The sequence below is a fragment of the Dasypus novemcinctus genome, chromosome 18 (assembly GCF_030445035.2).
Source record: "Dasypus novemcinctus isolate mDasNov1 chromosome 18, mDasNov1.1.hap2, whole genome shotgun sequence".
In the NCBI taxonomy this organism is placed as follows: domain Eukaryota; kingdom Metazoa; phylum Chordata; class Mammalia; order Cingulata; family Dasypodidae; genus Dasypus; species Dasypus novemcinctus.
In genome coordinates this window covers 22,871,778-22,883,963 of record NC_080690.1, presented here as the reverse complement: position 1 = coordinate 22,883,963, position 12,186 = coordinate 22,871,778, and the positions used below count along the sequence as shown (strand labels likewise).

Here is a 12,186-nt window from a genome sequence, read left to right as displayed (position 1 = left end):
GTTACTTCCGGCTTTAGTTTTCTTTTGTTGACAGTTTCACTGAACTACCTCCTCTCCAACAAAAATTATTCCAAGTTGAGATTTATTTTCCAGATGCCCCAATTTTGCAACTGTATTAGCAAAAGAAAATTAATACAACTCTTTGGGGGCTTAGTTGGCAAGGAACAGTAACTATTCCTTTAAATAAGCTGGTCTATATTATTGTATCATTTTATTGTTGAGAATGTATTTCTTACTAAAGTGTATATTTCACACATTTCTGGGAAAGTTATTATATCAACAGTAATAGAGGGAAATTAAAATCTTAGAAAGTGATATAACTTTCAATTTCAACACTAGGCTATCTGAGTTGTTTGCTGTCCAAGCTCTACTTTCCCTAAGGGTAAAAGTGGCTGGCAGTTGTCGCTATGGCATCCCTGGTAGTCTCCCTGAGTTACTGCTGGCCCCAGTGACAACATAATAGCATTTTATGACCAGTTGAGCTGGTCTTTAGTTTTCACCCTGTAAATTTGGTTTTCTGACCCACCACTGTTTACTCCAAAAAAGAATCATGCTCAGACCACGGTTTCTACCTCCAGATGACCGAACTGTACGGGAAAGTGAGAGAAAAGCTGCCAAGCTACATTTCAGTCAGCTGGGCAACAGTGAAAATTTTCTTTTAGAGGTGGAAAAAAGGTAAGAAATTCTTTAAAAAAAAATTGTTTTTAAAAATTTGGTTCTGGACATAGAGTGTAGTGAATTCCTGCTTGATTTTATTCATTTTCCAGTAGGAATCTCCACAAGTTATAAGAATCCTCAGACCAAGAATAAAAGTATCAATCAAGCATAATGAGATTTATCTGGGATAAGATTCTGACTCTCACTGGGTACATTCCTGCTTTCTTGAACTATTGGGTCTGCTTTGGATATAATTGCTATAAATTCTCTAAAGTTGTGTTTAAACCTTATAGAAAGGGGATAATGCGAAAAGAGTTGTTCCCATAAATGTTACACACTTAAAAGTTTAAAATTTAAAATTTTGAAATACTTTCAAAATGACAGTACAATTTCCAAAGTAATACAAACCACCTACAGAGAATTCAAATATACCCCTATCCCCCCAGATACCCAGATCTACCAATTTTAACATTTTGCCATATTTCTGTGTCGTATCTATACTTTTATTTATCTTTCTGTTTGCTTGTCTGTCTATCCATCAATCCATTTTCTGGACACTTGAGGGTAGGTGGTATACATCATGCTCCTTGAACACTTAATACTGCTGTGTACATTTCATAAGAACAAGGATATTCAATTATATATTTACCTTAAAGGCAATTATCAAGTTCAAAAAATTCAACACTGATATAAAACTAACAGTCTATATTCCAACTTTTCATGTGTCCCAATATTTTCCTTTGGAACCTTCTCTCCTCCCTTGTTAGATCCCATCCAGTATTATGTATTGCCTTTAGTAGTCATGGTCTCTTTGGTTGCTCTTAAAAAAAAATTGTGGGAACATATATACAACATAAACTTCCCCATTCCATCCACTCCCAAGTATACCATTCAGTGGGATTGATCACATTCACCATGTTGTGGTACCCTCACTGTGTTCCATGACTAAATTTCTCATCTCTTCAAATAGAATCCTATACTCATTTTGCATTAATTACCCATTGCCCTGATTCCTGCCTCTGGCAACTTGAACTCAGTCACTATGAGTACTTGTATTTCGGTCTCTGTGAGCTTGCATATTTTCCAATATTTTCATTGTAATTACCATGGGGCTTAAATTTAACATCCTGAATCTATAGCAGTCTCATTTGCTTTGATACCAGATTAACTGCAATAGTATACACACACTGTTCCTATACTCCTCTGTTCCCCCACCTTTATGTAGTTCTTGTTACACATTACATGTTTATACATTATGAGTCCAAAATTATTTCTCATTATGTTTTATGCATTTGCCTTGATCCTATAGGAAGTAAAAGTGAGTTACATACCAAATTTACAATGGTATGTAATTTTTATTTATCCCTGTCGTTGCTGTTACCAGAGAGCCTTATTTCATCAGATGGCTTTGATCTATTCTTTATTGTTCTTTCCTTTTTACTTGCAGAACTCTCTTTGACATCTCTTATAGGGCCAGTTTAGTCGTGATGAACTCCTTAGGCTTTTGTTTTTGTTTCTGGGATGTCTTAAGTTTCCCTTCATTTTTTTTTTTACAGTTTTGCTTGATAAAAATTCTTCATTGGAAGTTTTTTGCTTTCAGCAATTTAAATATGTCATCCCACTGCCTTCCTGCCTCCATGGTTTCTTAGGAGAAATTGGGACTTAATCTTATTGAGGCTGCCTTGTATGTGACACATTGTCTCTCTCTTGTGGCTTTCAGAATTCTCTTTTAATCTTTAGCATTTGACAGTTTGATTATAATAAGCCATGGTGTAAATCTATTTGGGTTTATCCTCTTTAGAGTTCATTGAGTATCTTGGGTGTATATATTCATGACTTTCATTAAATTTAGGAAGTTTTCAGCCATTACTTCTTTGAATAGTCTCTCTGCCCTTTTCTCTTTCTTCTCCTGGGACTCCCATAATCTGTATATTATTATGCTGATGGCATCCCACAGGTTCCTTAGACTCTGTTCATTTTTCTTCATTCAATCTTTCTGCTTCTCAGACTGTATGATTTTAATTGTTTTATCTTCAGGTTCACTGATTTCTTTCTTTTGCGAGCTCCAGTCTGCTGTTGAAGCCATCAAGGGAATTTTACATTCCTATTACTGTTGGCTTCAGCTCTGTTTGGCTCCTTTTCATAATTTCCATCTCTATGTTGATATTCTCTTAGAGTTCATTGATCATTTTCCTGATTTTCTTTAGTTATTTGTCCATGTTTTCCTTTAGCTCTTTGAATATTGTAGTAGTTTGATATTATTGATGAATTCCAAAAAGAAATATTGGATTATGTTTGTAAACTGATCTTTTCCTCTGGGCATATTAGTGTAAGGAAGTTCTCGGGGCCAGAGTCGGAAACAAGCTTTATTGGAGGAAAACCTGCTGGGCGGCACTCTCAGGTAACGAGAGGAGCGAGCGCTTTTCAGACTGTGGGGAGTTTTTTATAGGGCAGGTAGGCTTAGATGGGGTGACTTGATAAGGTTCATATAAGCGGGCGTATACAGAAGCAGAAGTATGCGGTTATCATGCAGAAGCAGAAGCTTAGGATCGGCGGCCAGCCCGGTGGCTTTCTCCTATCTGGCTTGGTGGGCCAGTGCGTGTGGGGGAGAAGGGGAGGGGGTAGGGTGAGAGTTATACATTCAGATTATATTGGATTCAGAGGTTTACTTGATTAACTAATCAGGTAAACCTCTTGTGCCAGTAGGGCATTGAGTTCCCACCCCTTGGTGGGTGGGGACTCACAGATAAAAGACATGGCAAAGGACAGAGTTGGAGGGCTTTTAATGTTGGAGTACTGATGTTGGAATTTGATGCTGAAGCTGGAGCCCCAGGGAGAGAGATGGAGCCATTTGCCTGATAGTGTACAGCTGACCTTGTGGAGAAAACAGAGGAGCTGAGCCCAGGAGAGGAACCCAGGAAGCCTGAACCCTCACAGACATAGGCAGCCATCTTGCTTTGGTGAAAATAGACTTTGCTAAGGGAAGTAACTTATGCTTTATGGCCTGGTATCTGTAAGCTCCTATCCCAAATAAATACCTTTTATAAAAACCAACTGGGAAGCGGATGTGGCTCAACTGATAGAGTGTCAGCCTAACATAGGAGTTCTAGGGTTCGGTACTCAGGGTCTCCTGTCCTGTGTGGTAAGCTGGCCCATGTGCAGTGCTGCTCTGCACAAGGAGTGCCGTGCCATGCAGGAATGCCCCCTGCGTAGGGGTGCCTCATGCGCAAGTAGTGCACCCTGCCAGGAGAGCTGCCCTGTGTGATAAAAGCGCAGGCCACCCAGGAGTGGTGCTGCACACACAGAGAGCTGATGTGGCAAGATGATGCAACAAAAAGAGACACAGATTCCCGGTGCTGCCTGACAGGAATGCAAGCAGACACAGAAGAACACACAGTGAATGGACACAGAGAGCAGACAACGGGGGAAAGGGAAGAGAAATAAATAAAAATAAATCTTTAAAAAACAACAACAACCAATTTCTGGTATTTTGCATCAGCACCCCTTTGGTTGACTAATACAAACATATTTATGCAATATTTTAAAAGTCTTTGTTATATTCCAGGTCTTGTCCTCCTCTGTAATGGTTTCTAATGCTTTAATTGCGACCTTTGCCTGGGCCATTGATTCCTGTTTCTTTGCATGTTTTGTAATATTTTGCTGAAACCTGTACCTTTCAAAATTTTAGTGTGTTATCACTGGAATTTATACCGAGGCATCTGTTCCTTAAACTGGTATCTAGCTAATGTTATGACAGAGCATTCCTTGAATACCAGTAACTAACAAAAAGAAATAAAAGAAGGAAAAAAAGAAAACACCTTTTCCAGTCTTTACTGATTGATCTGCTCAAGTGCTCTCTTTCAGGGCTTATCCATACAATGAGTATACAGAATAGCTCCAGGCCAAAGCATAGTGGCCTCCCTGCTCCTTTCAATGCATGTGAGTCTTGTCTTAGGCATGTGCTTGTGGTCCTAGGAATTTCCCCATTTATACAGATAGGAGTAACCCCTTTTCCCTAGGAAACGTTTTCCTGTTGTCCTGGGCACTGCACTATATATCCTATAGCCAGTAGGCAGACTCCTGACTTATCCCACAGTATTCTGTGGCAGTGCTCAGTGAGCTGACTTCTACATGCAGGGCAAGTTCTGGGACAGTGAATCCCTCAGGGCACCACCAGAGAAACTGAGCCAGACATGCATGATCTCAGTGTGTGCCCAAGGGTTACTCTGCCTCTTCCAGAACTGGGAACAGGTATCTGTGTACAGCTCAGGCTGGTTCCACATTGAGCTGGTGAGAGGTAAGGAAGGCGCTGGCTAGGGTGCCACAAAATCCTCCTGCATTTAAGTAGCCTTCTTGATTCAGTGCTTGCCTTGTCACTTCAGTCCTTAAACCGTGTTTTGGAGTTTTAAGAAAGATGTTTCTGCCAGTTCTTCCTTGTTGTTCAAAGCTTCTGTGAAAGAATGAGCCCTGAAGCATGTCTTTCACCCATTTTGATTAGGGCAGGGCTCTGCCCAGCAACTCTTTGTTGGCAGAGTTATAAATCAGTACATGGTCTTTTCTTACTGAAGTAGGAGGATTACATTACCATGGGAAGACTTATTGACAGAGACAATCTGTTTAATGTTAAAGGAAGAGTAAGTTAAGCATTTCTCTACAAAACAAAAAGAATAACTAGTATTTGAGGTTCTGAAGTCTGTGAAGGGCAGATTCTTCCATTTCTTGTCAATCAGTTGGACTCCCATCTACCACATGGAAGGCCCTGGGTTCACAACCCAGGGTCCCCTTGTGAAGGCAGGCTCACCCACACACTGCGGAAAGCCACCTTCCTGGGTTCCACGGAGTGCTGCCCGGCCTGTAAGTACTGTGGAGAGCTGACTCAGCAAGGTGACACAACAAAAAGGGAGCCAAGTAAAAACACAGAAGAGCACACAGCGAATGGATACAGAGAGCAGACAATAAGAAAACCACAAGGAGGGGAATAAATAAAAATAAATAAATACAGACACACAGAAGAACACACAGCAAATGGACACAGAGAGCAGACAGCAAGCAAGTCACAAGCAAGAGGAATAATAAAAAAAAAGAATATTAAATATACATTTTTAAAAAATGTATTTTTAAAAATCCTATCAAAATAAGGTTTTAAAAAAGGTAGTTTTTAAAAAAGTATCCTTTTTTTGAAAAATAGATATAAATCCATTATAAATGATTTAAACAATATAGAAAAAGTACAGTGAAAAAAGTAAAAATCATCCCATATCCTATTACTGATAGTTATCAATCAGTGCTATGGAAGCAGAGAGATTCATATGGAAGGCCAAGGCTCAGTAATATCCTTGGGAAGGAAAATTTATTAATGACCGGCCAGGCTTGGGGACTCTTGTTCAAAAACCCAAGCCCCGAATAGGATTTTTAGGTTTCTTTTATACAGAAGATGTAGGAGTAGGGAGTGAAACAGTGCTTATATGCAAAAGGACTTTTTGTTAGTTTCTAAAGAGTTTCAAGTGTTTTATCTGAGTATCAGATAGGTCTTGAATTAACACATACTCTGTAGGTAATTAACACATACCCCACACATTCCAGGTAAGCTTGAATAAACACATACTTTACACATTCCAGTAAGCCTGAATTAACACATTTAGCTTATACACACAGCCCAGGTTATTTATGAAGAAATACACACACACACCCCCAAGCCCCTATCATTCCCCCCTTTGATGCCAACTTAACTTGTTACACTTTGGCATCACTATTGTTGGAGTTATGAGGTAGGTGGCTGTTCATTGTTTTGATTGATTATCCCACCTAATAATTTCCCAGTGATGACTTAAAGATAAAGTTCTTGGGTAATATCCAGGGCTTTTTCTTGTTCCCAGAAGAAGTCTTTTTTTTGGATAGCAGAATTTTGGGAGTGGCGGTTTTCCAGCAGCCATCTTGGGGGTTACTGAGGTTCACAAGGACTCTGCCAGGTTCCAGATCCATTTATGAATTTTAATTTTATAAGTTTGCTTTATTTTTTTTTAGAGAGTTTACACCTTTAATCTTAAAGGGGTGCTGAAGGGAGATGATCTTTTTTTAATGTAGCTACTTCCTGCTGGCCATGGCCTGTAATTCCTAACTGACATGGTGTAAAAACTTTGTTATTTTATTTCGACTGGAGGAAGATGGATCTGGCATTTTATGTGAAGCAATATGAAGTTTTCACATGGCTAACAAGATGCCCATTCTGAAAGAAACAAACTTAATTAGAATTTTGGGAATACATGGTTTCCTTACGAGGACACTGGATTACAGAAGTAGAAAAGTTTAGGGCCTTGCAAAGACTGTGCCTTTCTAAAGTTTTGTGTTTTTTTTTTAAGTTATTTTATGTTCTTGGTTAACCCTAGAGAGAAATTGTAATAGACAATGGTATTAGGTACTTAGCTTTGTTTTTGAAGATGCATTCCAGGCTGTCCAATGACTGGCACTCATGTGTTTGTCAGGTGTCTCTGGTGAATTGGTACTCTTGGGTAGCTAACTTTGTTAAGGATTAGTACATGAAGCTGGACATTTCTTTAGCTTTAATAGCTGTGGGAATGATTAGAGCTACAGTAAAGTTTTTATATTTTGGCTTTAACCGAGTAACTCTTGATACATTTTTTGGACTGTTTTTAAGAGGCTTTGTGTGTGTGTGTTTTTTTTTTTTGGAAACCCATTTGGCTAAGCTGGTTAGGGCATTTTTTTCCCAAATGAGTGTCTTGGTGAAGTTCAGGAAGGACTTTTATTGTACTGCTCTAGACGGGTAGATTTGAGCTTTTTAGTAAGCTACCTATTAGTTTTTAGGGTGAACTTCAAGCTAGCTGCCCTGGTTTGTTTACCCTGCGTACACTGTGGAACTTTAAGTACTGATACAGGTGCTGGAATAAGGGGTAGGAAGAAAACCGGGGTTGAGAGTTTGATACACCCTTATTTGCACCTCGGGGGCTTTTAGTAATTGAGTCTGGTATTAATTAACTACCTATAAGCCACTGGTGGCCCTGGGCTTAAGCATATCTTTCACCTAGTGTGGGGAGAAGGATGTGAGAGGTTGCCCTTAAGTTAATTTGTTGACTTTTTAATTAAAAGGGTTGTTGGCCCCATTGCTCTCAGGCAAGTTGACCACTTCTTTATATTATAGACATGTTTATTAACTATTCAGAAAATGAAGTTGATCAGGACCTTTAATATGTTCAATGTTTTTCTGTATATGATTTACTAGAAGCATTAACATAGTTATCAGACATATATCTAGAATAGGATATAGGTACAGTACTTAATACTGATTAATGTATTACTCAACGTATAAGTTTTTCTTGAGCTGCAATTAATAGCTTTAAGCTTCAGGTTTGCAATACCATACAGGTTATTTTTCCATGGGAGCAAGCTAGAGTGCCAATTGTGTTAAGTTCTACTTACAGTATTCTGGTATTTACTGCTCCACTTCCTATGTTCTTCATGGAAGCTGCAGCACCATTGATTCTAGAGAGAAACTAGGAAGTAGATCTTACCCGTGGTGCATAGCCCTCTCTGGCAATATGAAACAGTGCCAGTTTGGAGGCAATAACTATTGTACATTTGGTTGTACTTAGTCACTGCTGGCTGCTACAGGAGCTTGAAACTGCAAAGTAGTTTCCATTCACTTCAGGAGCACAACCAGAGAATTAGTAGATACTTTTATTATTTTAGGGGTGAGTGACCAAACTAGCCAATAACTCACATGGAGAAATACCTTGCATGTATTGGACACCTGGTTTGAATGCACAAGAGATTTTGACAATGTTGAAGTTTATCTCTTGATTTTTATACATCTTTTAAACACTTTTAATGTAATGTGCTATGTATTAAATGAACTTTCAGTACTTTGCTTTTTACTTTTACACTTCTACCATGAAGACGTTAATTACACAGTTATTTTATTTTAGCAGTATAGGGAAAAATAACCTTTTTATCTTAAAAATGAAACCTGAAGATTCCCAGTGGAATCAAGGTAAGCTGTTATTGCACATCGAGGTGACTTTCAGACAGGTTTTATTGTTACAAAGTTATTTTTTTCCATTAATACCAATTTAGATTTTTAATTAATAATGGCTTTTTAGAACTAGCCATTTTAAATGCTTTAATTTGGAAGATGCTCCCACAAATTTTTTATACTTAAACATAATTACATAGACTGGTTAATTTACCTTAAAATATAACTGGTAACCAATGGATTTTACTTTATGCATTTAGGAGAGGGCAGATTTACATTTTTAAAAAATTCGTTTTTATTAAACATGAACTTAAAAGTTTATTATTTAAAGATCTAATACATATAATGTTAACTTATTAACCTGGTATTTTACAAACCAAAGAAAGATTTTCCTGAAGGCTCTCTTTTGCTGGGTTTTCCATACTAGGGGTTTACAGTCTCCCCCCGTTTGTGGCTTTTTAAAATTAACGGCTTATAACTAAGATGTTTCCAATGCTATGATACAATTTTTTTGTTGTTTTAGACTTGCAGTAACTGTAAGCAAAGGCAAACTCAGTTTATAATTATTATCACAATAGTTGAAGTTTAGGGGTAGGTGAAATTAGTTATAAAATAACTATAATTAAAGATAAGTCTAAGTTATAATTACTATTATTATAGTAAGCACTAGATAAACTTGAAGTAATCATAAACAAAGGTAAATTAGTTTAAGATTACTATTACAATAGCTGAAATCTAGGCTACGTTTACTCTGCTGTAATAATTTCAGTTATAAATTTTTTATATATATATAAAGATACTATACAATGATTTTAACTTAGTTTTTAGAAAGTTTTTACTTAAAATTAATTTGGGTATCTTTATTAATGATGCAATTAAAATAATTTTATTAGTAATAATTATGTGCAGTTTTTCCTCTTTCAGCAACTAAATAAATTTCACTCGTGAGTTATGCATTAAATTTACCAGCAAGACAGTAAAAGATTTGTTTCCAGGTTACCTTTTTTTTTTTAAGATTTATTTTTATTTATTTCTCTCCCCCCCCCCCCACTATTTGCTGTGTGTTCTTCTTTGTCTGCTTGCATTCTCAGTAGCACGGGAATCTCTGTCTCTCTTTGTTGTGTCATCTTGCTGCATCAGCTCTCTGGTACGCAGCACCACTCCTAGGCAGGCTGTGCTTTTTTTTCACAAGGTGTCTCTCCTTGCAGGATGCACTCCTTGCACGTGGGACTCCCCTACACGGGGGACACCCCTGTGTGGCATGGCACTCCTAGAGCACAGCAGCACTGTGCATGGGCCAGATCACCACATGGGCCAGGAGGCCCTGGGTTTGAACCCTGGACTTCCTGTATGGTAGATGGACACTCTATCAGTTGAGCTACATCTGCTTCCCTCCAGGTTACCTTTTACCGTCATCCAACTTGTAACAGGTGAATTCTAAATCTGATTTTCTAGGCACAAGCAAACTGACAAAGTTAAATAGATTTCAAAATTGAACACAAAATTATGCACAGATTAAAACAAATGAATTTTATTCCTTTGCATTTCTGGGGCAGTTTTAGACTTGGGAGACAGGCTGACTAAATTTTAACATGAAGTTGCCAAGCTGAATTGTGTTTTTTTTTCTTTGCAGTTTTAGTTTTATGACTTCATTGTCTGATAGTTTTCCAGTTAAACCAGACATTAAAAGGCCATTAAGTGATTAGAGGTTAATTGTTCTAGCTAAAAGGTTTTGGCACCTGAGGCAATATCTTCCTTGTTAGACAAAGACATTTTATTTTTACAGTTTTAAAAACATTCTAAAGCATTCTGACACAAACCTGCAAAGAAAAATTTAATGGCAAGAAGTAGAAAGGTAAAACATGGGTAAAGGTAAATTATGCAAAGGTATCCTGGCCTGTGACTACCCTGGGGAAAGGAACTTCCACTACATTCATTTTGGCTCTGCCTTCCTACTTCATTTTCCCAGATAGCTGGGTGTGGTCAGATAGGAATGCGGCTTGCAAAGGCATAGACCTAGTGGGAGGGGTAAGCCCTAGGCTTTCTGCCATTGCCATGCACCCTCCCAGGGAGGAGGCAGGAGAAGGCAATGGCAAGCAAGTCCCAGGACAATGGCTATTAAAATGGCTTGAAGAAGTGTCATAGGGCCCGGTGCTCTCCTGGGGGACCTGTCCTGGCACTGTTCGGTGACCCAGCCATCCTGACTGGGGCCAGATTTAATAAGCCTGGGTATGTGGTGCAGGCATGGACACGGAGAATTCCTGAGCCCTGGCAAATGGTGAGAGCAGCATACAAAGGGCAGGTATGGGTTTAGAGCAAGAGAGCAGAGCACACGCACATTCAGTCTTCACAGTTTGCTTTATAAACTATTTATTATTCCACTCCTTTGCCAATGACAAGGGTGGGGCTCCAGCTTAACCAAAGTTCACTATTTCACACAATTTGATACTACTATCTGGAGGCATGAAAATATACACTGGCATCAAATAAACACAGAAACACAAAGCCCACCAATTTGATTCATAATTTTCATTTTTCTGGTATGGCCGTTTTTGAGCTACAGCTTGTTAATTATTGCAACCTTAGGGAGGGGAAACTTCTAACACCAAACTTTTAACAGGACTTTTTGCCTACCCTTGCTGTTTACAAAACAAGCTCATTTGCAATCCAGCACCAAAACAAAGACTTATTTCTGGCTAAACTTTTCCACTGTTTAACTCATATTCAGACCAAGCTCTATTACAAAAACCAATCCATTTTTCTGTAACCAAGATTTTCCAAATCCAGACCAATTTTTCAGGATGCATTAGGATGTAAACCCATTAACATCCTTTTCCACTATAATCAAACCTTCACTGTCTTAGTGAAGGCAGAACCAGAACCAGATGCTAACCCGCAGTTAGCTAAACTTAAATATCAGGCTTTTTTTTCTTTCAGACCTGGAATTCCCCCCGAATTTTTGGAGGTACTGGGGTCTTCTTTTTGGGAACTGATCAGGCTTCCCTTCTAATCTTTAAAGTTAGGTTTTCCTGACACTATGCCCCCTGGGAGGTCTTACCTGTTTGGTGTGCAGAATTTTTCATTCCCAGAATTTCCTTTTAGACCTTCCAGTGCATCTGATTGTCCCTGAGAGGACTCCGGTGGAGCCTACATCCTTTTTCTGGACTGAAAGGAATCTAGGGGCGCCCAGATTTGGGGTTCACCTGAGCCCTCCCAGCTTCCTTGGAGATAACCAAAAGGGGCAGTGAAGTGCTGCCATCTCTGGCCTTCATTGCTATCCCAGATGAGCCCCCAGGAATTGTTGTGGAAGCAGAGAGATTCAATGATTGCATATGGAAGGCCAGGACTCAGTAATATTCTTGGGAAGGAAAATTTATTAATGACTGGCCTGGCTCGGGGACTCTTGTTAAAAAACCTGAGCCCCAAATAGGATTTTTGGGTTTCTTTTTATACAGAGGATGTAGGAGTGGGGAGTTAAATGGTGCTTATATGGAAAAGGACTTTTTGTTAGTTTCTTAAGAGTTTCAAGTGTTTTATCTGAG

At 38.7% G+C, this 12,186-nt stretch overlaps 1 protein-coding gene across 1 annotated transcript in view; it reads left to right on the top strand.

Annotated features, from left to right (window-relative positions):
- The first annotated feature begins 460 nt into the window (after positions 1-460).
- LRRC36 (leucine rich repeat containing 36) overlaps positions 461-12,186 on the top strand; it is a 78,003-nt gene continuing 66,277 nt past the window's right edge. The window contains exon 1 of the mRNA XM_012526108.3: positions 461-675. Within this exon, the coding sequence (XP_012381562.1) occupies positions 551-675 (125 nt within the window). The 5' untranslated portion in view covers positions 461-550. The remainder of the gene's footprint in view (positions 676-12,186) is intronic.